Source organism: Ceratina calcarata, unplaced genomic scaffold (genome assembly GCF_001652005.2).
Source record: "Ceratina calcarata isolate Rehan_Ccalc_2016 unplaced genomic scaffold, ASM165200v1 scaffold297.2, whole genome shotgun sequence".
Taxonomy (NCBI): Eukaryota; Metazoa; Arthropoda; class Insecta; order Hymenoptera; family Apidae; genus Ceratina; species Ceratina calcarata.
Window position 1 is genome coordinate 1995693 of NW_017152138.1, and position 26483 is coordinate 2022175.

At 43.2% G+C, this 26483-nt stretch overlaps 2 protein-coding genes across 12 annotated transcripts in view; both read left to right on the forward strand.

Annotated features, from left to right (window-relative positions):
- The first annotated feature begins 4403 nt into the window (after positions 1 to 4403).
- Grx5 (Glutaredoxin 5) lies at positions 4404 to 5341 on the forward strand. The gene is made up of 3 exons (XM_018022929.2): positions 4404 to 4611; positions 4847 to 4988; positions 5057 to 5341. The coding sequence occupies exons 1-3, from the start codon at positions 4537 to 4539 to the stop codon at positions 5236 to 5238; spliced, it is 399 nt and encodes a 132-aa protein (XP_017878418.1). The 5' UTR covers positions 4404 to 4536; the 3' UTR covers positions 5239 to 5341.
- A 1943-nt stretch (positions 5342 to 7284) lies between these two features.
- eag (potassium voltage-gated channel protein ether a go-go) overlaps positions 7285 to 26483 on the forward strand; it is a 53292-nt gene continuing 34093 nt past the window's right edge. For 10 of the 11 annotated variants that reach the window (XM_018022982.2, XM_018022984.2, XM_018022983.2 and 7 more), the window contains exons 1-2: positions 7285 to 7769; positions 14588 to 15945. In XM_018022982.2, the coding sequence (XP_017878471.1) occupies positions 15867 to 15945 (79 nt within the window). In that variant the 5' untranslated portion in view covers positions 7285 to 7769; positions 14588 to 15866. Of the gene's footprint in view, positions 7770 to 7918; positions 8171 to 14587; positions 15946 to 26483 lie in introns of those variants that run through there. The other variant, XM_026812813.1, reaches the window with a different exon arrangement.

Genomic DNA, 26483 nt, shown 5'->3' on the forward strand with positions numbered 1-26483 from the left:
ATTAACCACATCAGTGAAGGGTTAAGGTCGTACGGCTCCCGGAACGCATGTCGCGTGCTCTCGAGCATACGGCCCTGATGGCTCGCGCGCCTCGTCATTTGTCCTCGCCCCCCTTTCCTCGGCTTCCTCTCGCCATCAGGATACAGCACCGCTCACCAAGCCACTCGATTTACTCCCCCTAACCACGCCGTTCCCGTACGCTTCTCTCTGTTTCGCCGCTTAGCGCGTCGCGTGGCACTCTCTCCATTCTACTCTCTCTTCCTCTTCGCCATTCCCACTAGTACCGGTGCCGTCTGTTCGTCTCTCTCCCACGCAACAGCTCGTCCATTCTTTACCGCGCGTTATTCGATTACGTTTCTTTCTCTTTCGGACGAAAGGAGCCGAAGCTCGACCTCTCGGTTTTTGCATTGTCTCCTGTGCCTCCTACCATTCTTGTTCAATCGCTCTGTCCGATCGATTTTCGATCATTTTATCACAGAATCATGATGCCCGCTCCATTCAGAGAGAACGAACGTTCGTTCACATTTCTAACTTACAGAAGAGACGAGCGCATAAGCATTTTTATACACAGCTCTTTTGGAATTGCTCATATAAATGGCCGTGATCCAGTTAGATATCTCATTATCGCCGCGAATTCGATGTACGGGCAAATATAAATAAATAAATAAATATGTACAATCATTTTTTCTTATTTCTGACTGATATGCACGGTGCGGTACGGCGTTCTCGTTGCGTGTATGTATTATGTATATATGTACACCGGAACGGACCGGTCTCTATCTTTTTCTGTCTCGTTCGCGTGTTCGACCTCGAGAGGAATCGGCGTAAGGTTTCTCCCTCTTCGTCGCGCGTGCCACGATGTGCTCGCGTTCCTCGTTTATCGAATCGTTTTCTCCGCGTTGTTCTCTATCCTCCTTCTCGCACACGCGCGCCGTTCCGTTTTCTGTCGCAGATGCTCGCTAGTGCCGACAACCTCCCCCACCTGAGTCTCCGCGCGAGGATAATCGAGACAAGCTGACGAACGCCAAAGCCGAGCCTCGCTTACCCAAATCATTTTCCTATCGTCGACAGGGATTACATTATTTCATTATATACCGCGACTCAAAAGCGAGAATACACGTGTACACTTTACAAAAGTTTGCTGTGTACAATATTTGCGTAGCACTTTTATAGTATCGAGACAAGTACATAGCGTCATAGTACTTTGCGTTGAAAGTATCTTTTTAAGATATTAGAAATTACATTATATTTCCTATCGGTCGCATAATAAAATGTTTACCATTTAGCAAAGTAGTTTAAGTTTTACGCGAATCTTGTTTGCATTATTATACGTACATATGTAACAAAATCTACGAGAAGTTCCAGTTACGAGCAGCCAGCGCAAAGAGGAAATTTTTGCGCATAGGTTACATTTTCAGCTATCCGATAACGTGGCGCGTTAGAGTTTTGGTATAGCTCGGTGCCGGGGGTTAGTTTCGAGTTTCCCGTGAACAGGAAACCGTATCATTTAGCATCGCTGTCCCGCCAGTGAAAATGCATTAACTGGCAGTAGCTGCCAACATTGCGGCAAAGTGAAACCCGTCGTCACGGTGTACTCGCGTTAAAGCGAGCCGCGTTGGAATAGGAATAGTCCAACAATCGCTCGGGGTCCGAACACAATACAATCCCGCTAACGTTCCTTTCCAGTTTGTCCCTTAGTCCCTCTTTGAGGCTGACCTTCGCGAATCCCACCCGGCCAACTTGGTCGAAATAAAGCCAGGCTATTCTTCTCTAGCATAGAGAAAAGTAAATCGAACGCAAGGCCGTGTTACAAGATCGTATGCAATTATCTGTTGCATACATCGGTAAGAGTACTCGTGCTTGTTTCCTTTACGTACGTACGCGCATTTCTACGCTACAGTATGTAACACATGATTTATTACGTTTACTGGCATATCGAGTGCCACACACATTGCGCTTAATTTTATTAGAGGTGAATAAAAGCGTTATAGAAAGCGAAGGAAATGATTTGAGCTTCGTCAGCAAGTTCGTTGCATCTTACGCAATGACCAAAAAAAGTATCTATTACACAGTCGCTGAACGGCCGCATTTTTGTTACGTTAAATGGACGCGAGACTCCCACCTGGTTCTCCAGTATTCTACATACGTGTCCTACGACGTTCGTCTTTAATTTTTGAACATTCAGTGGCTTAAAAGGCGTCTAGATTTCGAAGAACCTCGAACGACGGTCGCAGTGAAAGCGACTTCACGCGACTCATCCAAAAGCAAATATTTTTTTTACGTTTTTACCTGTTGCTATTTTCGCGCTTTCATCCCCGACCTATCACAAGGATTTGATCCGTGAAGCTGGGATGCTCTGCTCCCAACTATCGGCTACATACAAACTTTAAAATCCTCGTAGGCGTTCTCGCATTGGCGCATACACGCTCGCAGCACAGTTTCCATGGCGATTGGTCACGGTGACCATGATTTCGATTTGACGTCACTGCTTCAAAGGACAACCACGTGCTGCGGACGTATTGCCGAGTTAACGAGTTTTCCCCGCAACGATTTTTCACAATTACGTCACTAGGGGAGGACGATTACGTCGTTGCGTGGGATATGCGTTTACGATATACGAAACGGGAAAAATGTAACAGATATTCGCCGATCATTTAAACAATGTGAGTGCAATAATAATAAGTAAAAAATAGACCGCTCATATTAACACGCAAAGAACAACAATGATACGGACACAGTAATAAGCAGTGGCGCGAGGACATACATGTAGTACTACGTATTTGCATAACAAGTGCAACGATAATATTTCGCCTTTGCTTCAAAATCTAAAACGCCCATTCTGTTTTCAAACCATATTACAGAAAGTCAATCATTGTAATTTTTGAAATTCATGAAATTAGTTTTGCGAAACAATTTGATGAGAATACAGGCGATACAAATATAATACATATTTCTGTCATCACGAAACTCCATACCAGTTTCACGCAACTTGGAGGTAGTGGGATAACCGAAAACGTAGACCCGAGTAGTGGGGAAAATGTGGAAAGCATTAGAGAGAAAGAGAGAGATAAGGACAGCGACCGAAAACTGGTCTTTGCGCACTATGAACTCTCGTGACGGCAGGTATAGTTGAAATACATTTCGTTTCAATCTAATGCATCTAGTATACGTAGATAGAAAAACACGCGATCCATTGACAATTATATATTTTCTGAAAAATCGATAGTCTTCGTGTCAATGAGTCGACTACGAAAGAACGTCAGAGAATGACGTAGAAATCACGGTTGCACGCTGATGCTAACTACTATAATGTCGCAATCGATGACAACAGTTTTATTCCATAGAAAAGAAAACGATATTAGGAAACTTGTTCGAAACAAACGTCGAGTGGCAAACTTTTGCGACGGATCTTTTTGAAAATTTATTCATTGTGCTTTCATCGGTTGACTTGATAATATATTGACGAGATAAGATTAATTTCCGGTATTTATAGATGTATACGTAATCGTGTCACGTGAAAGAGCTCGGAACATCGATAAAAGACTTTTACAATAAAACCGTTGACACGTTTGTCCCTCGAGTATTATTTGTACTTTGAGGAATTCAAAATTCTGAAGAAAATTTTAAGTATTACATATTATAAAGATACGAAGTTAATTCTTACCAGTATTGTTCTGAATAAATTAACTGCGAATGATCGATGAGCTGAGGTTTCGTTGAATTTTGAGTAAGATATTTAACGATAGCCCGAGAAATGTCGTAGCCAGGATTCTTTGCGTAGACCCTCAGAAGTAGGCCATGAACGTAGATCGAATTTGAAGTGGCTGCGGTGAAACGGGGTTACACACTAGTATCTTTTATTAAGCCGAAAGAACGCTATAAGCGTTTTAAAAAATGTTCATATCCCATAAATATAGGAGTGCAAAATAATAATAAGCAGTTACCTAATAATTGATAATATTTCTACTGTTTAGTTGCTCTATTAATGCGCAGGCAACAATTCTGGCGCGATAAGACACGGTGTAAGTTGGTATAGCACGACATTACACAACGACGACGCGCATGTAACAGTTACGTAAATATATATAAGTATGTAAACTTTTTTACGAGAATTTGATTCATTATTCATACGGCATTAGAATAATCGGTGGGCAACAAATTTTAGGACCGTCCGTGGCATCTAACGGAACGCGGAGGTTAATATTGTCGATTATACAGCGATTTAGTTTATCATTCCAAAGTTATTTCGTATCAATACATGAATTACAATCACTGAACTAGAGATCAAACTATAAGACTTGTAATTGAGACATTCTACAAATATATATTGTAAAAAGCGTTTATAAATAAAATGTTACCTTGCGTCCTCTTTCTTCGCCTGTAGAGGGTGACATGAGCCACTGTAAGCAGAAAAAGAAAATCAACATGGCGCAATCCAGTTTCGATTGATGTGTTGACCGGGTAACCTGTGTTGTTGTTTTTCCGTCAAAAAATTCAAGTTTCGATTGACAAGATTTAAACAACGGTGACGTAGACATGATTTCCTTAAAATTTTACAACGCAATCAGAAGTATATCGACGACTGCTGACAGGATCGCTAATCTCGTTAAGGTTACGTATAAACATGCGTCAATATATTTATTATTCAATGAAATGTATTATGATTTCATCACTAATCGCGTATCTTACGCTATTAATTAGTGACTACGTTCTATCGTTTAACATAAGTAGTAATAACGATCGTGTGCCAAAGAAGCGACCAGCTAAAAACGCTACGTAGAAGATCGTTCTTATGTGTCTATATAGTGTGCTGTAATAGTAAACGTATGCTGAATGTGTTTTACAGAAAAACAAAGTGGTTGTGTTCATGAAAGGTGTTCCAGATAGTCCGAAATGTGGTTTTAGTAACGCTGTTACACAGATATTGAGAATGCACGATGTGAAATACGATGCCCATGACGTTCTCGAAGACGAGGAACTCAGACAGGGTCCATATCTATTGAACAATATCAATAGTGAAATATACAATTTATCAGCTACTTTTCCATTTACACAGGAATTAAAGAATTCTCTAACTGGCCCACAATCCCTCAAGTGTTTATAAACGGAGAATTCGTGGGAGGATGTGACATACTTCTAGAAATGCACAGAAATGGGGAGTTGGTATCTGAATTGAAAAAAATAGGCATAACAAGTGCCCTGCTGGAGGAAGCCCAAGGAAAGAAATCCAAGGAATGAACATGTCTAGAGAATTTAGTGTGTTTCGTAACTTGTAAATAAAATGGTTATTCGTCGAGGATTAACGAGTTTTGTTACAATAAAATTGTTTTGATTAGCTATACATTATGCATTTTCTGCAAGCCCTCCTCTAAAATCCCTTCTCCTTTCGAATTAGGGGATTTCGAATTAGAAGATTCGAATTAGGGGTGATTTAATTGCGACAATTCCGACGGCTGAATATACATATTACGTACATAATCTTACGCGATGATATTGCTACGTATACGCGCGGCATGGGGCGAAAGGGAACGTGGGAGGGAGAAGGAAAGGTACAGAGAGGGTGAAAAACGGATAGGGACGGTACATCATTAACGTGGACGAGGCTCCGTTTCTAACGGTAACGACGAAGGAAGCATTGATATTCGCGGCACGATCGTACGGTGTATTATTTTGCTTTTTTCCGGGAATGAGGTCTCAGCGAGTGAGACTCGTCATTTGGTATGCCATTAATTAATTTGGGGCCTCGAGAGCCAGCCAGACGCAGCTCGCAATTAGTGTCAGAGGATCGGGGAGCACGTGTGTGTCGCGTAAATATTCCGCTTCGCTTCGCGCCAGGTGGCCGCCTCTTTCCTCGGTGTCACGATGAGAATTTAGCCCTCTCGCGCAATACGAAAAGATGTTACTTTCTGGACGTCTAGGGATCGCTGATCAGTGAAAGAAATTGCTACCTCGTTGAGAAACAACAGGGAAATTACAAATCTGGAAATCCTTACTGGTTGAATTCAGGAGAATAAAAGCCAATCTGATTTCTGATTTGTCTCAATTGGATTTCTGATTCTCGAAGAATAAGCGAGTAAGATAACGATAATGTGTGGCTCGCAGTATGTGATAAAAATGGGGTAGCCGACGAAGTAACGATGAAGTGGGATAACGCTCTCCCTCTATCAATTTCGATCAAATCAATCGTCTCTGGAAGTCTCTTCCTCTTTACTTTTGTGCGTTGTTATTACAATTCCTCTTAGTTCTCACGTTTCCCTTCTTTTCATGCGGCCGCTCCCCTTACATTCAATGTTTAAATTTCCGCGAGAATAATCGATCCATTTATTGATTATAAATTCACTGATGTCCTCCACAATGAGATGAGGAACATAAGAATTCCATCTCCGGTACTCTAAAATTTCTATTCAACGACTGAAGCATCTTTTTAGTTTCGCGTCTTCGTTGAAAACCTCGTGGGCCGCTCCAAAAACAATGCGTTTTTATTCGACGAAGGACTCTCAGGATGTAACAACGTAGCACGGAAGTAAAAGTCATTAAGGTTTCACGGAAGTACCCCGGAGTCAAGCGAGTTCGTGGTCATATGTTGAAGTATGTAATTAGTCGATCGACGTAGTAAAGAATACAGTGGGCAATTCAAGGGATAACAGGAATTCTTTTCTGCTTACATTACGCGTGGCGCGTATAATCGGTTACTTAAACATTCGACACTGTCCTTCGCAAGATAATACTTGAGCTTGCAGTTAGTTTCCGTGAACACCGAAACCAAAGAGTTGATCGTAGTTAAGTAGCGCATGCTCTTTTTTTAAGGTTTCGTCTAGCACGTATCGCTATTTGTTTTACGGAAGCAAGATCTCCTCGCAACGCAGCAGAATGTGGGTCATCGGCGATCCACGTGGCAGGGAACGTGGCGTGAAGGCGGAAAATCTTGTTTGACACATAATGATGTTTTAGTAAAATACAGAACAACTTCGTACTAAACGCGTACATATGCGAAAAAAGCAAATTAAGTGATGCGAGAACAAGGATGCGTTGGAATACCGAGAAACTTGACCTTAGATCGACGTTTCTTTCGGTAAAAAGGGAAAATTGGAAAATACCGAGGATGTTACGGTGTTGATAAAAGAAGAGACAAGATCTTCCGCTTGCGGCGTAAATGTGAATTCGCGCGGAATCGGAAGGCGAGACGAAGTGACGCAAGAGCGCGAGCGCTGCAGGAACAGCATGGGGATGGAAACGGTAGTAAAAGTGGGAGAACGCGTAGGAGGGTTGTAGGGGGTAGTCAGCGCCGCCACAGAGGGTGAGTCTCAGTCAGCACTCGGTCAGCCTGTCGCACGGCTGAATCTCGAAATCCTTGTGCACGATCATTTCGTACGCTGATCCGCTCGCGCGCGCGCGCGCTCTCTCTCTCTCTACGCTAGCAAGGATGACCAAGTAGCAGTGGTGCGTGTAGGCTGAGACAACGTTTCGTTTCCGAGAAGCTGAAGGAAAGGATAAAAGAGCAGAGAGCGCGACGAGAGAAAAACGCAGGATCTGTCCCCTCGTTTTTTCCGATCGGTTGCGAATCCCGTTTTTGTCCGAACAAGGCGAAAACGTGTCCGAGACGCATTTCCCAAACGCGTACCGCAACCGGTCAGCGCGTGTGCACCCGACCGCGATCGATCCTCGAGGCGATACGATCCAGAAACGCGATGGACGGAACCACCCTGCTTAGCCACCGCAGATAACACCGACCGAAAGGATCGGACACGTTCCTTGGGATATTCTCATCGGTAGGACCCCACATACAATTGGACTCTATGATTTCTCAATCGTACGCGACGATGACGATCTTCGAGCGATCATTGTGGTCGCGTGGTGCGCCTGGATTCTCTTCCTTAGCCTGTCTCCTCTTTCCCTACCTTCATAGTCATAGCTTATTTGTTGATCGATGCGAATTGCACTTATAGAAAAAAGTAAATGATGATGACCTTCTCTGTGTGAGATCAAAGAGATCGACGTACACGAGTGATAAAAAGAAAAGGATCGAGGGAAATCGAACAGTTCGTATAAGAGTGTATTTAGTTAGAAAAAGGAATTCCCGCGAGTGGACCGCTCCAGATTGACAACCGATTCGTGCTAAGGGGCTAGATGAGGCATCGTCGGGCAACGGTGTGGAAGTTTGCGAGGCAAGGTCAGAACAGACGCGGTACTGCTTTTAAGATCAATTCCATGCTCACATTTCTTCGATCGAACTTTGCGGAAATAAGTGAGACGCGCGGATCCAATCGGAAAACGTTCGTTCCATAGGTCAAGGAAGCTATTGTGTCGCGATGTTTGCATTTCAACAGAATCCTCACGAAAGTGTGCAAAGTCCATGAATAAATCCCTGATTTCGTTCTCCCTCGACTTTTTCGTTTCTCGTACAAGTGCTCGGAAATAGATTCATCGGTAACGTTTGTCAAAGGATGAACGGGATCTGAAGGGGTACGGTTGACGAATTAAAGCAACGTCGAGAGAGATTTGTCTTCCTGTCGCTAGATCACTTTCACGAAACCGAAGAAAAGGGAACGGTCGTACCCACGAGTCTGCCGCAATTCTGCATCAGCTTCTCCGTCAGAAGCGAAAATATTTAGGTCACTGGGGGTCAAGGAAGCCCGAAATTCCCGTCAATCCGACGAATTCCTCCTCTGTCTCTGATCTCAAAGCTCGCCTACAAGATATTCCAAATAAAACATACATCATTCGGAACACAGATCGTTTCAGACACTTTTGTTCAGGGTATTATATACAGTACAGTAGTATCAAATATGTCCAAGTGCACGTTCTTGTTTAGTATCATTACGTTCCATCGTCCTCGAATGTCAAACGGTGGATCGATCTACCAGCACAGCAATATGTACTCGGTAGATTGCACGAGATCAACGCGATCATCTGCATCTAAGTAGATCTTCCTCTCTCCACGAGAGATTCTCGGGGATATGCAAATATCTCTGTAGATTCGTGATCGATTATTCATTTTCGAAAGATCCTCGCCTAAGCGATTTTACAATCAACGCTAAGCGTCGTAAACTCGTCGACGTCGGTGAGATGAAGAAAATCGTCGGTCTAGCTTCGATGACGGCGCGACGCGACGTCGTGATAAAAGGCGGCGATTTCGACAACGTTTACGATTATTATCCCCCGTGTCGCGGGCTTTTCTTTCACCGTTGCGACGAGGTACCTGGATTTCTGCCAACTTCACAGGTCGTCAAGTTCCTCGAAACCTGGAGCGCACCCCGAGTGTTTCCGATACGGGACCGTGCGGTATTTTTCTTAATTACCTCGGTATCAAGCATTTTTAATTGCCTGAATTTTTTGTTTCATTCAATATCATCTATAGACTCGCAGGTAAAATTATTTTCGCCTCAGGTTGCCACGAAGATTATTCGCAATAGATCACGCAATTTTAGAGTATCATTGGAACTTCGAGTAATGTCATTTCTCCGAAAGGTTTAATTAGGGACAGCAGAAGCAGTATCGATTAAAAACAATAAGCTCTGTGCGTCAACGAATTCATTGGCACAAGCGTTCCGTTGTTTCTCTCCGTTTCGCTCGCAGATAGATTGGGTTATGAATTTGCCTGACCTCCCGTGGGAAATCGAAAATCGTACCTATACATACCCCATTACCTCGTGGCCCGAATACTATCCCGCGCGTTCCACATCGCCGATCCGTTACACCTGTTTAATCACCCTGCCCTTTGCTGTATTGTTATCCCCCTTTATTCCCTTGCCGAAGGTTTACCACCTATTTCACCCGTGAATCCTTTGCGGTGTCATCTTCGCCTGAAAGCCTGATCCATTTCCCTGGACTTACTTCCCCTTTTTTGTTTCCTAGCTCGGTTTCTACGGTTTCTTGATCCCGTTGCTTGTTACCAACGAGAATCGTTTTACTTTTCCTTACTCCGCCTTAATCCTGGGTTGACGAACAGCCAACGAGCCGGACGTTCGCCAAACGAGGATCTCGTTTTTAGTAGGTGGAAAATGAACATTTGGGTGATCGCTTTATCGTCCTCATAAGAAGACAGTCATTGCGGAGCATTTTGCTCCATTAGCAATTCGGAATACATCTTTGGTTTAATGGTCCCAGAATGTGGCACGGGGTGGCAGAGAGTGAGTATTCGATGTCTCGATTCTCGAACGGATTCCTTCGCGGCGTCCTACATGCCGGCCATTACACAGACGACCTGGCGTCGCTCGATTTTATAATTTATATCGCGAGATTGCCGAAATGACTACACGAACGGGTGTCCCCGTGGCACGAATCGCGGGAAACGACGTTCGCGGATCGCGAAACAGGGCCACTCTTGCTCATTCGTTCAGCTTCGCGCGCGCGCGCGCGTTCACGAGTGACGTCATTTTGCGTCACGAATTTTACCAACAGTATACACACGTACATGTCTGTCTTCCGTTCATAAAAAAGAGTACGAATCACTCGTTAAGAGAATCGATTTTATACATTTATAAGAAAATTGAACGTGCAGTAGGAACACTGCATATAGTTTACGGACATTTAAAGAATATTGAACGTCTACGTTTACTTATGGATTAGAGTAAATCATGAGGCATTCCTTGTTGCATTTGACTATCGATCTACCGTTCTCCTTTGCCCTTTATCTTCTCAGGTGCACAAGGTAAGACCGAGAACATACAACCGTAGGTTCGGTGTTAAGAAACGTAGGAAGGTCGATCGATCGCAGAACGTCTCTGGGATGGGGTACGTATCTCCTTGTCTGACTGAAAACTTGGCTCTTCGTAGTTACTCTCGAGACTACGACTCTATCGAGTCTCTATGCATCGGCTAGAAATAGCTAGTCGAGTTTAACGTGATCGAACTCAAAGCGATTCTCTTCCATAATGGGGAACGAGCCGTCCCCCTCCTCTCTCTCTCTCTCTCTCTCTCTCTCTCTTCCGCGATTGTCTCTCGTTCTCTGTTCCGTGCTTCCAGCGCGAATTCTTTGAGGAAAATTGACACGTTCAGAGAGCCCCGGCCACTTTACCGTCCTTTTAATTGCTCTTCTACATTTAACTTACGGAGTGCGAATTCACTTACGGTGGGTAGCTTCTTTCGAACGAGGAATCGGTGGAGTAGTAGATACACTATTAAGAAATTGCAATTTCTTGGAAATGAAGATACAAGGGAGATGTAGATTCCGATACCCCCTTCCGAGACAAACGACTCTCGCACTGACGTTCGGGTACTTTTGTCAGTGGCCAGCATCGGCTAAGGCTAGGTGGTAAAAGTGTGGTCGATCGATTACCCGGTAGTACGAGGGGGTGCCAAAAACTCCTCCCACGAAAAATGATGGTCTACCTTGAGATACGAGTCCCTTTCTGGTACGTAAGAACGCGAGAAATCCGGGTGACCTCTTTCCCGACTCGGTCTTTGCCCTCTTCCTCTCCGTCTTTTCCTCCACCGAACGCGTACTGGCACTCCTCCCAGCGATGAGCCGAAGAAGCGTCGCCTCCGGAGAAGATCATCGTGAGATACCGAACAGGAAAATGGAAAACCGTTGTCTCCTTGATAGTTTGCCCACGGATCAAATCGTTCTGATAACGTTCATCGAACCCTCGCAATCGTTTCCATTGATGATCGAGATTTTAGAAATCGCTTATTAATAAAAGTCAATTCGAGCGAATGCCCGCGATCGTCCAAACGTTTGTTCGCTTTTCATTGCGAAAACCACCGGCATCGATCGACAGGCGAACTACTTTTCCACTTTCGGTCGACCTTCGGACGTTATTAGAATTCTTGCGAATCGGACTAGTCCGATTTCATTGTTTCCAATAATACCTCTTCGACTTCCCTCGCGTGTGAGACTGCACGGGAATGATATATCACGAGAGCGCAATGAAAATCAGGATAAAACGGCGAGTGGGTCAATGGTTCCTACTATAAATCGTTGCGAGATGTATGCATCGAGTACAGTAGGGGTGTTAAAAAATTCATCTCCACTGTTTCCCTTTCGTGGATTGAAACACAGGAAGCTACAGCGTCTTCGATCTTGAAGTAGATTCTCGCCCTCTTCCGTGGCTGTTCTCAGAGTATCATCCATTCTCTTTAACCGTTCATCTTCGAAATGAGCTCGCATTAGCGAAAATTATGCAGCAGATACGAGAGTTCCCTCTTAAACGTTTTATTTTTTCAATTCTCTGTTGCTCGTTACATAAAACGTAGTGCAGTCACCGCTTCTGAACTATTTTAATACTTTCATTTAGAGTTATATGCGAAACGATTCACGAAACTCATTTAAAGAGTTCATTTTTCGCGAGTACACAAAAACATTCGGGAAGGACGTCCGCGGGAAGTTAAATTCTGGTAGTTAATTAACTTTTTGACGCGGCCCGGTGTATTTTCAGCGAGCACGCGAACATCGGTACTCCTCGAGCGTACAAGTATATCCGCATGGCTTGTTTCAATGCATCCGAATTTAATCCGTGTGAAAGGATCGGAAAACGTTCGAACGTCATTGGTACTTCCCCCAAGGCTAACCTGAACCTCTCCCGCCTACATTTTCAATTAGAAACGAAAACGAGCGAACTACATTTGCGAATGAACAACCTCCCTACGTGTAGGAGAAATTATTTTTTTTTTTATCCAAGCAATGATGAAATAAGCGAGATGGTAGAAAATTCTCAACGGTCGTATGCTCCTCTGGAATATGTACACATAAAGTGAAGGAGTACGAAATTGTGTCGATGTTAGCATTTCCTCGAACGACACGAGACGGCTATCGATATCGAGAGTAATCTGCCAGGTTAGCGGAGCTGAGAAAACAAAGGGTATCGAGGGAACGAGGCAGAATCTTTGGTACAGATGTGAAAAAGGAAAAGTAATCCTCCCATTCTCGAGGAGAATTCTCTTTACGTCTCTTCGAAATTGTGACCCAACGTTTCCGTAGTTTTTCCTCAAATATCAAAGATTCGAGCATGGTCGTTCTGTTTTCAAAAAATCGGCATTCTCGTTACGATGGTATTAACAGGTATTGTAGAAACGCGAAATGTTTAGTATTAAAATATCTCGGTAAATTATATAACATGTTACCTTTTCGAAAATATTTATTCTAATAGCATGATTTTGCGAAACATAAGCTTGTAAGCAATTGTCGCTGTTATTGTCCGAAATGTGTAGAACAGAATATCAGTGATAGAAGTTAATGGAGAGACAAATAGTTTTCGGATGAGCAAATCGGAAAAGCAAGTAACAAAACAGTAGACGGAAAAACAAGGAAGGACACATAGTTTAAAATGCAAACAATATGAATGTAGTACTCACGGGCGATCACAGAATTCTTTTGGGTTTCGGTCGTCATGCGTCAATCTTTTCGTTCTTCTAACGTATGACACAGTTTACAGTCTCAGACACAGAACAGTCGATGTTCTACAAACACTGTTCCCGGACAAAATTAAACAACTTTGAAAGAATCGAGAACCAGTAAGAAATAATCACACTAGATACAACAGAGTACTTATTTCGAGGTTAAAAAGAACTTGTGTGAACGAGTTCCCGGCGATGCGGCATTACGCTAATTGCAAGTTAACGGACGTATCACTGACTGATGTTTGCTGTTATTTGACTTGTGTAAAGGTCGATAAATTATCGATTTTCGATCGATTCTTCACGGCGCGACGCCACCGGTTACTAATTACGGCTCTGGCAGGATGTGTAAACTGACGTCACGGAGATACTGTGCACGTAAACGCGTATCCTTCCCTTTTAAAGACAGGGGAGAGCGAAACGATTCTACGCCGCGGCACGTAATTGTGTTTACGGATGAACACGGATGTGATTTAGTGCATTCGAAGCGAATCGGTATTTCGGGGCGGAATCGATACGAGGGTCTGTATTCAAAAGGAACTTTTTAGTCTCGGCAGCGGGAACTGATAGTGAACAAACGTTACATCGTTCGGAGCCGGCGATTGGAAGACCGATGAAGCTTGCGTCGCGAGTACGTTGTTTTGAATCCGTTGTTGACTTCTCGAGTGTGATTCAGACCTTTCGGAAATTGAGAATAACGAGCTACACGATTCGCATTGCTGGTTTCTCTAATTCGTACCACTATGGTACATTTTTCCAGCCATTTCGTTGCCACACTTCTGGAACATCTCTACTTCTTTTTTTTTTTAACAAAAAAAAATGATCTGTTTTTACGTACTGTGTTCCGCGTTTGACAAGCATTGTAAACGATGGACGATGTGTAGTGCTTAGCGGGAATTCCGTCGGGAAGCAAACGCTTCCAACCCAATTATTCTGATTTTCTCGAAGCCCGTAGAACTCGATGCTCGCGACCGCGAACATTGTAGCTTTGATACTTCGCCATTTCGCATAAATGCGACTCCACGGATCCATAAAGATAACTCGCAACGATTTATTACTTGCAGACACATATTGTTGCATGGAAACAGAATTTTGTTTTATCCTTTATGACTCGGTTTCTCTATTTAGATAGCAAGATCCTTCTTTGATAAAAATATACGAGCTTCCTTCAACGAATAATGAGAATGAAATGCATTCTGTTCACTATTATTTACAATTTTCTATTTAAAATGTATATTTGGTTTTGTTACAGTTTCTTAGAGGCAGTCCGTACGTACGATTCGCGCGATTCGTATCGCTGGTTCGATTCGTTTGGCTTGATTTTCGTCTACCGGGAACGTCCACAGCAGGAGAGGGAGGAACGTAAGGCCACGGTCCCGAAATCGAGCGAGGAGGATGTGACCGTGGATTGCTCTTGAACTACGTCCCTCTGTCTAAGGTATGTCCTCCTCCGCGGGCACCAGCTGCACCGACGCCGAGGAGGACGCCGAGGATGTGGAGAACGACGTGGCAGGTAGCGCGCAGTCGTCTAATTACTTGCCGTCGGGTTCCCGTGATAGCGCGCGCGATCACCTGGAAGGACTGCGGTTAGATGGGTCATCGATTGCGCGTCCACCAGCCGAGGACACTTCCGCGAGACCATCGACAGAACCGTGGTCGGTGCCTCGATACATCCGGATCGCCGTCCTCCTCTGTCGTCCACCAGTCGCACCATTGGTTGCCGCGCGCCTCTTCGTCGACGAGGACGATCCACGGACATCCGCCGGCGCCATTGCCACTCGTCGAATCCGCGGAGCTGGGAAACACGCCGAGCTGGAGAAGCTGCCTGAACGCTGCTCGCTGGACCGACGGAGGAGCTTTCGCGTTCAGGTGACGACAGAGATCTCTAGGTCGATCCCCGGCAGATCCTGAAATCCTCCGAGATTTGTTTCCCGGACAATTCGCGATTTCATTTCCTCTTTCTTCGTATTCTTTTCTTTATTCGTCGAGCATTCGGTGCGATGATCATGGAGAGAAAAACTGGATGTTGCAATAGAGAATTGTAAAACGGCTGTCGGTCTGGCTGTTTTTCATTCGCGATACGTTAGAGAGAGACTCGGTGACAATAAGACGCATAAACTAAGCGGGACAATTTGATCAGTGATTGTGCATTTAGTGAAGGCGGATACAAACGTCGACGAAGATCGCGTTCGCTTGGACCGGTTCCAGCCGGTGGAACGGGCAATTGAAACCGCCGACAGGTGATTCAGACGGTACCACAATGGTGAACTACCCCCGCATCATGACATTCAGTTAGTGATACGTGCTTCGTTGTTGCGCGTGTGCATCCGAATAGAAAAAAAAAAAAACGAGAAAGAGAGAGTGCAAGAGAGAAAAATAGGGCGAGAGTGAGAGAGAGAGAGAAAGAGTGAAAGATGAAAGTGGATTGGACATGCGGCGCGGAAGGCAGCGCGTGACCGTCGTAACCAGAGGCTGGACGAAGTCCTGATAGTCGTAACGACCAGGATTACGGATCATCCAAGAAAGGAAGGATGCCAGGGGGGCGCAGGGGCTTGGTCGCCCCGCAAAACACATTCCTCGAGAACATCATACGAAGGAGTAGCAGTCAACGTGAGTACACGTCCACGTTTCATTGGTTTCCTTTTCCGATTTGATCGATCGTTTCGCGGTGAATTCGTTTCCATCGCATCGATTTAGGTGGGCCGATACAGGCTCGCGCGCAAAAGGGGAATAGGAGTGGACGACGGGATGAGAGAACCTAGACGATGGATTGATTCGTGGATTACCGCGAAAGGATCGTGGGAATTCATGGTATTTTAGTGCGTGCTCTTTTCATGCCGTCCTCTCTTCATCCCACTGTTTCTTCGCTGCAGAAATAGGTCAAACTAATAACTTTACGTAACTGCGGCAAGCGTGCAGAGATAAAAGTTGCTCCAGTATAACGAGATTACTTCGCGACAATAGGTTCTGCTTTCCCTTCTTTTACTGTTCAACCCTTTCGCTATCGCGCTAACCAAACCGTGAGCGTACTTTGAATTTATTCCATGAATTACCTTAACCGTCTTGAGTCGACCTTTGCTAACCGCAAATGAACCAGACAATTTTTAATATAAAGGCGAACGGAGAAGGAGAAACGAAAAGAGTGTTTCGACGTTGATAGTAGCGTCCTCTTCCGTTTCGCCAAGGAATATTTAATTAATGTAATTGGATGAGACGTCCGCGTAATTTGCGATATCTGCCCCTGGGTATTTTATAGCGTTTGTTTGGATTCATGGTGCACGTGCTACGTAACAAGCGACAACGTTAATTGGCCTTCTTCGCTTTAGATGCTCAACTATTTTCAATTCAGGAAGCTATGGGATTGTACGAAAGTAACGCAAACATTGTTCTCAAAGTAAAACTATGAGCTATTATCTCCTTAGTAGCAAAGTTAAACATCAGCAGTGAGTTTTGTTTTTGAAATTACTTAGGAAACAGAATTAGTGGTAGTTTGATTACATAAATAATGTCACACTGTTATTAATTTCTCAACTAATCGGCTCGACAATTTGAGATCATCGCAGTGGACACGAAAAATCGGTAGTTACCGCGTTGGTCGAAGGTCACTGCGTATGAATAAGCTGTTGTGAAAGGGTTAAAGCAAGTGTGAGCGCACGCGGCATTGACCCATTAACTGGCACATACCTCGGATTCCCAAGAATCCACGGAAATCCACGTGCTCCGGGAATTGTCGAATCGAATTATACGCCAGAGCGAGTTCGTTCTTTGGAATAGAGTACTCGTTCACAACTGGACAATAATACACAATGTCTCGCAAACGTTTCGCGTGTTGGACCAATATTTGCTAGAATCGACCGCAACTCGAAATAGTAATATATTAATACTGATATGAATAGAATGAAACGAATCAGGTACAGGTTGTATGAGTATGCGTACTATTCGATTTTTCGCTATACTCGTCTCGAGAAGCGAACAGGAAGAAGGTTTAGTTTAGACTTCCCGATTCTTGAAATTCGCTAGATTGCGCGCAGTCCTCGTGGTTACAGGGCTTTGATTACTTCAGGGAGTATCTTAGGAAGCAACTAGGGACTCGAGAAGTACATGCTTTTAAACGAAATAGTAATGGCAATTTGGACCATTTTTGCTAATGTACTGCACGTGAAACATGAAATGTAACTTTGGAAAATTTGTACGTATACGTAATACAGTGAATCTATAAAAGTTTTATACGCGTCCTGTTTCCGCGAAATATTACAGAGTATCTCCCGAGCAGTTTTTGAAGATTTTCTAGAGAATATTCGGTAATAGCATAAGCGACAGAAGAGTCGGGAGGGCTGCGAGAAGTCTGGTAGCTCCGAGACTCTTGCCACGCTATCCGATTCAGCATTTCGCGACGTTTCGGTTCCAACAAGTAACTTTCAAATATTCCCCGGAGCTCGGCGCGCATCATCCTGACTTCCGACCTATCCTCGGGACTTTCCCGACTCCGGGGACTGTTACCGTGAAATTCGAGACTTCGAACAGACAGCGGAGTGAGGAATGCTGACTAATCTGATCGGAGACGCGAGGTAGAGTCGTGCGAAATTTCAAAATAAATTACTCGGTGAAAAGGTAACCTCCGTCGTATAATTAAGTCGATCGACATTCGACGAACTGCGCAATGGTTAAAGATGTATTGGCTATACAGTCAATCCTAAAAGTTTATGCACTTTAGAAACGCATTTTTTAAAAAGAAATCAGACGTCGGAACAACATTGCTAATAATAAACAACAAANTTACATGGAAATTGTAGATCTCGTCGTCCTCTACAAGAAAGGTCCTATGCAATTTTCCCGTATCTCCAAGAGTTTAGGAGTTATTGAGGAAAAACGAAATTTTTTTCCAAAAGTTCGCCGTTTCGACGGTGGGATGGTCGGATTTTGTCAACATCAATAAAATGCCATATAATCATATGTAACTCGTTAAATATCGAAATTAGAAGAGAAACAACTTTTATTTGAAGCATTTTTCGCAATTTTGAAAAAAAAATTTTCCTCAGAATTAATACTTGGATATTTCCTTCTATACTTTTTAGCACGTAGCTATTTATTATTAGCATTGTTATTCCGACGTCTGATTTCTTTTTAATTATAGGAAATGCGTTTTTCTAAGGTACATAAACTTTTGGGATTGACTGTATAGCCAATACATCCTTAAGAAAAATGTTAATGCGGAATTCGGTCTCGTTGCGGGTCACTCTCGCGATGCATTTTTTATGTGCTACCGCAATAGCGCGGCGCTATCCGATATACGTGTCACGTTTCGTGGAATCGGTGGTCGCACTGTTTCAACAACCCCGAATAGGCCGAGAATGTTCTCGAATCGATTACGCTCGTTCCGTGAACCTTCAGAGATGTCATAATCAAATCGCGGTTAATCGAGCAAACTTGACTTCATCCACCTACTTTTATGTTCGTTAATTAAAACGGATAATGCGCGAGATTACACGAGAACAATCGACAATGGGTCGAAACGAGGTAACTGAAACCAGGGTGCCACTTTCCCTTTTCGTCGCACTCGTGTTCCCGGCCCTCGTGCACAGATTGTTACGTCCTCAATTCGAACGCCGCGCGAACAAATTAACTAGCGGCGAGAGCGGAGAGCAGCGCGAGACGAGTGGCCTAAGCCGCAGTCACGTACGCCGTCGTGGTCTCGTGTGTTTTCCACTCCGGCCTCGTGAAAAACGGTAAACCACTGCGACCCGGGTTCTCAGATGCCGGCTTCTTCAGCCAATTAACTCGTCGACAATGTCGACGAGTGGCGTGAAATTATTTAAGAAAGCGCGTCGTGTGGAAACTAGGAAATTGCGGTTTATTAACACGTTTCCTCTCCGCAGACGTGTTCGAATCGATGTGGCTCCGCGTAAGAACATCGACGAGGGGAACGACTCGAGAACGATTGACTGCCCGGATATCTCGTCAAAGAATGATCCGGTTCGACCGTCGAAAGGAAATTTCCTGTTCTCCGTAAACGATGTTAATTTTAATAAGGTCGTCATCCTTCGGATCTCGTTCTCTTCAATCTTACCGTTCTAATTCATCCAAAGGATCCTTTACCTTTTCTCGAATAAGGTTTTTGACTCCTTTTTCAGAAAGAGATATTTTTTCTCTGACCGAGGATCGAGAGCTAAGCTGGGAATTTTAAGATGGAACGAATTGTAAAACGTAAAGTGGAAGGAACGTTTCCAATTTGAAAGCATTTCGATACGGTCTTTGGAGGGCATGCGCGTACCACGAATTGATCGGATCTTTTCCAAGACAGCGTGGCTCGCGAATTCTAATTACCGCGATCCGTCTCCCTATTTATCGGGTTACGTTTATTATTAGACTACACGAAAATTCGCAATGCTGAAATTATAGACCATGCACGAACGTAGACGTTATCGATTTTCCCGGACCAAGTCGAGTTTCATCGCAATTTCATCCTTTCTGTTTCCCTTCATGTCATGCTTTTTAATAACGAATACATTCCATTCGTTTTTATTATTCCTTATTCAATTTAGTTTTTACATTTGGATTGTGATCTTTGGATGAGAAGTTTAAACTGCGATAAAAAGTACAAAGGGAATCTACTAGTAAAATCGATACTCCTGAAGTAATAGAGATAAAAAAAAATTATATACGACCTTTCTAGTAGGTAATAGCAGTATCTATAACTTTTACTTAATTTGTCCCCTTCTCTTGTTTTTGCTTATTTACTACGGTTCTCCGTTAGTCAGATCGTTTAACAATGTTTTCCTGCTGCGAGATATGATCGTCCAATAGAGATTAACGTAACCGAGTCGTCCAACATCAAGTTCCACTATCATTTCTTGTTTACTTATCTATTCTTGCATTGTAGTCGCATGCATACAGTTGCCATTGTGTAGGGGCGTTTATGAATACAGTAGCTCGATGGTTTTTTACTATTGGATGTAAGCGCAGCATCGGTGACCTTTCGCGTATTCACTCTTCTCATCCGTTTGTGAGGGCCGCAGGAAATTTTCAATAGAGCCACATAATGCTTTATCGGTCCGATAAACTCTCTGTGGATATATTTCTGGAATCCGTAGACGATTTCTTTTCTCGTATCGCACGGTCACCGTTCCAGTCGCATTCAGTTTAACCACGCGGTTATCAAATTCTTATTTCGCGACATGTGTCAATAAAAGATGACTTACTGTTAACAATTCTTGTTTCCACGTTGTGGTTTGGATTTGATTGTGGATCTCAGAGATCTTCAAGTAAATTATTGAAATGTATAAAAGTTGAAAATTATATGCGTAATACTTTTCGTCATATTTTATGCGTGTATTTATGTGTTTTATGTCTCTATTGTTAAAACAAATTGAGAAGAGTATGTACACACATGTATGTATGATATAATGTGTGAGTTGATCACTGATGAAATTTCGTGCTACGAACAAACGCGGCATTAATTACGTTCGCCGTTAATTACCAGGCAGGAGATAAACCGGGAACGAATGAATATCAATTTGTCAATTAATTCGTGTAAACGTTCCCCTCGTGTATGTCGTATTTTTCGTAGGCTAGATAAGATCGTAAATAAATGAAGGCACTTTTATATGGAATATGTCAATTTTATTGAACAGCGAAAACGCTATAGTTCACAGAATAATTTGAAAAATTTGCAATGTCGTTCCGGCTAGAATATGGGACAGCGTAAAACCAGAAGCGGGTTCGTGTCGATATTTCGTTCAGAGTCGGTTCCGGTGTCTGCGTACAATATTCATCGCTGTGCTCGCTTCCGCAGGAAGCGTCGTCTTAGGTAAAAATCTGCAACCACGCGGGAAAACGTTGGTCCCATTTATTTGTTGTGCGATGCGCGTACGTGTACCGCGCGACGTACAAAGCGGCCGGGAAACGTGGGCTGGAAAGAGGACGGGACGGGAAAAATCGCGGAAAATTACTGCGACGAACGGCCCACCCGCGCATCTCGGAATCTCGTGATGCCTCTTCGTCTTCTTCTTTTTATTTTCCTCGTTTTCCTCGTTTCGCGAAAGCTTAACCCATCCACCCAAATATCATTTTCGGCTTTTCATAAAATGTCATGGGTGTCAGGAACTTCGTTTATATCTACATTACATCTGTAATTAGGTAGTAATTTTAATGCAAATTGAAATGCTTTTTGGTGTGTGAACTTAGACAAAATTTTAATTTCTGCAAATGGTTATTACTATAATAGTATAAATTATACATTTTATCATCTGTACAAACTACATTTATGTTCTCTCTTCATTTTTAATTAACCCAGTTGGAAATTAATCTAACGTAGTTATACAAATTGAAACTGAGATCACGGATAAGAATTTGTATTTCCGGGCCAAACGGAGATAGGGAGTTCATTCAGTGGTCAGATTTGAAAGGCTTTCTGGCCCGTTACGGTTGTTTATCAGTGAGGGGGACGTCGATTTTCGATAAAAGCGAACGACCGACTATCCGTTTTCCTTGTCGAATGTTTGCCACGTTTTCGACGCGCCGATAAAAATACGCGGGTTACACCCTCCTGCCTCTTTTTTTCTCAGTCCCGCGTTTACACCGATTTTGCTCGCAAGTAATTCATGCACTGATCTCCATTGCAAAACAGTGAGCCTGACGCTTTTCGAAGAAACCGGTTCACAACGTACATTTATTTACGTTGATTTGGCAACATTTCGTATTTTTCAACATGTTTTCGATTCTGTCTATTCGATCGCTGAACAAATATCAAATTGAAGATTGAATTGGATCAAGAATCAACAGAGACTGCAACCGTTTGTAAAAATAATCAGATCAAATTGAAAAAAGTTTTGAGAACAACGAGCCAAATCGACTCACACGATGTTAACAATTTTAAATGTACGTCCTTTACTACATTAATAGATGTTTTTTAATGTTAATACGTGACACGAATCTCTTGTACAAAATCTTCAACTACAGAACAGTAATTCGAGCGTTTCGTGACGCTATTACGGTAATCATGGTGATTTTTCATCTCGGTTGCGAAGAAATTAATTAGAAAGCAGGGTCGCTACACGATTTTTCATGGTCACGTAACAATTGCTGGCTGACTGCTTAATCGATGACGTCTATGGACAAGGACAGGCTAGTCGATTCGTTTCTGTCAATAAACTTGCGCGCACTCGATGCATACCGTAGTAACAATAGCAATGCTAATAATGACGATATTCTTATTATTGCTTCAACGAGCTTACAACAACGTAATTTCAATTCCTATTCTATAATTCTACCGACCAGTGGAATTCACACGCTAATCGAAACAAGCATGAGCGTAGTAACATCATCTGATTAGAACATATTCTGCTTGATTTTAATCTAATCTTTAAACGGACTACCAATTTCACTTTGTGAAAGTGAAAATTGGTAAATTCTCATATAAGTAGCTAGACACATTATTTAATATCAAAAACCAATTTTAAATTATATACATAAGGTCCCAACGGTCTCACTTAAGGATTTACTGAAGTTTATATCGTTGAATCGCGAGGGAAACAGAACTGTGTAAGGTGGGTTGTACGCGGAGGTCGATCAAGCGACGTTGATCTCGGTTGAAGATTAAGGCACGGTACAGGTGTAAAAGGCTGCATCGAGGCGGTAAAGCGAGAGCGGGAGGGGGAGGTAGCCCGGGGCGAGGGGATCGTAAAGAGACAGAGAAGAAAGAGCACGGTGGTCGGGCGTTTCCGGCCGGTTTCGGGTTCGTCCGTTGGGTCATTGGGTCAAATCTTCGGTTACATGGGGGTAGCCGTATAGAGGACAGCCAGCCAGGAGAGTAGAGTAGAGTGCACGCGTTCACAATGCAAACTTCAACCCTTAGCGGCGCGGCTAGCTCGTTATTCGATGCGCGCGACTATTTTTAGAAATACCTACCCCGTCCGACCGCCCCGAGCGGGAGAACCCCGGAGTGGACCGGGTCGAGTTCGAATAAAAGATGAATAACGCACCCAGACACCCCTTTAACCCCTTCTTTGAATCGGTTCTTTTCCTCCTTGCGATACGCGCTGCAAGAGATCTGGCGCGATCATAAAATCGGTCAAAGTTTATAAGTAATAAAGAACCTGGCAATGAACCGTGTAAGAAGTACAAGAAGTTCGAATCTTACGTAGGAACGTACAATGTAAAGTTCAGCTCGAATACGACCACGATTTAGGGTCGCTTTTCGCGGGTCGTTAACCCCTGAGACTGTCGATAGCAGCCCGTCGATTCTATCGTTTTGATACTGGTCGAGACCACACATAAAACGTTTATCGAACAGCTGATGAGGTGTTAAACAGTAGTTGTCGTTAACGATTTATAGATATTCTTGGACGTCAACATGTGATGTTGCAACAAACGAAGATCACTGACGCCGACGGTGTTTCCTAAGTTCGCATGAATAAAGAGGAGTCTCGGTGCTGGAGTAAGAAAGGATCCTCGACAAAGATTGGATGCTGTGAGAGAGCTCCATGCAAACTAAGAAGGTTAAATCTAATAGAGGGTAGATTTTGTGGAGCGGAAGTAGAAAATAAAGGGAAGACACGCACATGTAGGAAACGGGAACAAAGAGACTGCCGGGGGTAAGAGGAACGGAAGATAAATCTCCAACCTTTATTGAGTCGGAATAAATTGTGTTATTTGTTGAAAGCATGTCTCGTGTATAAGTGAAGTCAGGATTTTTAGCGAGTTAAGCGAGTCCGCCGGAAAGATTAATTCTCCGCGCGAGTTCCGATCGAGTAAACGGCTGTCCAACTTTCGCGAATTACTGCAAGAAAATTCCCGATTGGGTCCAACGCTGCAGTTCGTCCGGAGAAACAATTTAACGGAAAACTAATAAACGTCCCGGGAAATTAACGGGTTGAAAAGCGATACGTCTCGCATATTTCCGGTATTTTCAGATTGCCTCTCACAATAGGCCGTTCCGCCGCGAAACGGTCCGTGTTCCCGTTTTATAAACCACCGTTATGCACTCCCTTCCGCGAGAATGCAAATTCGCTGTGCCGCGTAATTCGCTTGCAACGATGCGCCGAACGGTTTATGATATAAGGCGCCAACAATGCTGACGGTTTAGTTGCGTTTGATAGACGTCTGTCTCTTTTATAAGTCAATTCGATTACGAATTATATATTTTATACTCTAAATTGTATTGTAGAGTATCGATATTTATTCTATCCGTTCTATCCATTCCCGATCTACCCGTTCACCCACTGAGAGATGAATATCATTTTTATTTCATTGACGTTTCGACCATTTGTCATGTGATCACAGAAATGTCATGTGCAATGAAAAATGATATGTATGTACGTACCCTTTGGGGATAGAATCGTTGATCCACGAATCGATGATTAAAGCGCGCCCTTATTGGGATTATTCAGGACTGCGTTTGAAATTCCAATTAACGTTTGTCCCATCCGGATTCGGGCTGCGCGTCGGCAATTTCTCCAATTAAACGCGTCGCGAGTGCCGTTACATAATAGATCAGTTAACAAACGACGCCTCGATTCGTGTCGCGACCCCTGGTTCACGCATCTCTAGAGAGAATCCCGTGACCTCTTCTCAAATTTGATATCGAAGTTCTGTCCAAAGGTGAAAAATCAGGCGATTTTATCCGCGGAAGCGACTTGGTCCAATTTTTAAATACACTGACGAGCGCTTCTCGTAGGACGATGAGATTGGAAAAGTTTTGCGTCAGATTTTCCTCACGACTCTTACCATGTAAATTTCTATAAATAGACGTTCCTGGCCCTACAGAAAAAAATTTTATCATTGAAGATTGAAAAATAGATTCGCATAAGGCTCATCCGTGATCGAGTATCGGTGCTTCGAACTACTCCAGAATTCCGCGCACGCGAGCGAATAATAGCAACGATAATAGGGATGAGTAATTAATGTAGTAATTACACCGTCGATTTGATGAAACGGGACGAGATCCGAGGTCAAATATCAGAAAGAATACTCGAGGAACGAGCGATGAGGAACGAGGGGCGATTCAGGCAGTGGGAACGATAGAAATTAAGGCTGCCGAAAAAGTGAATACAAAGTAACCGGATCGCAAATACATGCATAGGATATATTTTCGGTTTCTGTAAAGGGAAGTGGGACGTTCTAAAGATTGCGAGCCTAAAAATAGGCAATACTTAAAAGCGGAATAATAAAAGTTGCTCGGGGAAATCCTCCTTCTACGGCCGAAGGAAATTGAGGGCGAACAAGTATTGTGCACGTGTATCTGTGGGGAAAGAGTGAAGGAAAAATTATCGGCGTTTCTTTCGCGGTTGGATCTCCATAATGAGTGAGAAGAAAATCTCCCTCGAAACTTCCTCCTGCAACCGATGAAACATTACTACGAGATATCGTTACCTACTTTCTATCGAGTTTCATGCTAAACTCCGAATTTGGATTTTTGCCGGGAAATTCGTACGGTTATTGCTTTGCTTCGAAGTTTATAGACTAGCCAACTGTGAACGAAGAATGAGAAGCTTGTATATCTTGTAAAAGAAAAAAACGTGAAGAATAGTGAACCTTGCGAGATCGTATCCTTAATTTCGTTCTTCAAGATTGTAAAGGCGCGTTGAATTAACAAAGCTATTTTTACTCGTCAAGTGTGAGTTACCTGTAGACTCTTTTCTTCCCACTTTCACTCTAATTAGAAACATTTGACGTTTCAAGACGAGGGTTAACAATTGCGGAGAAGAGGCACGTCGAAGCTTGAAGCAAAACGAAACCAACAATTTTCTTCGTTTCGCGCACTCTCTAAATTAATTTGTAATCAAGACCAAGAGAAGATACTTATTACTTAACCTTGAGCGAGTCCTTGACTTTCTTAGAAATAATACATTTTCTGGCACGCAACCGAATATTTTCTCGAAATTCGTTTCATCGCACTCGCATTTGGCCGAATGCTTGAGAACAAACTTCACAAAATATAAATGCTCCACTCCTATCTTTATTTTCCAAATATTTTTATCCAATATCACGTTCGTAGATTGCGGATTTTTATGCAAACTGTCATATTCTTTATATTCTTATATATTATATGCAGTATTTATATGTATAATATTTCCTGTATAATCAGTTTCTTTATGAATGTATAAAATTCGCGGTCAACATATTAAGGATGTATTGGATATACAGTCAAT

Coding starts and splice junctions, on each gene's coding strand:
- Grx5 (XM_018022929.2), top strand. CDS start 4,537: ATGATTTCCTTAAAATTTTACAACGCAATCAGAAGTATATCGACGACT. Junction 4,612..4,846: donor GGATCGCTAATCTCGTTAAG/GTTACGTATAAA, acceptor TGTGTTTTACAG/AAAAACAAAGTGGTTGTGTT. Junction 4,989..5,056: donor AGACGAGGAACTCAGACAGG/GTCCATATCTAT, acceptor CCATTTACACAG/GAATTAAAGAATTCTCTAAC.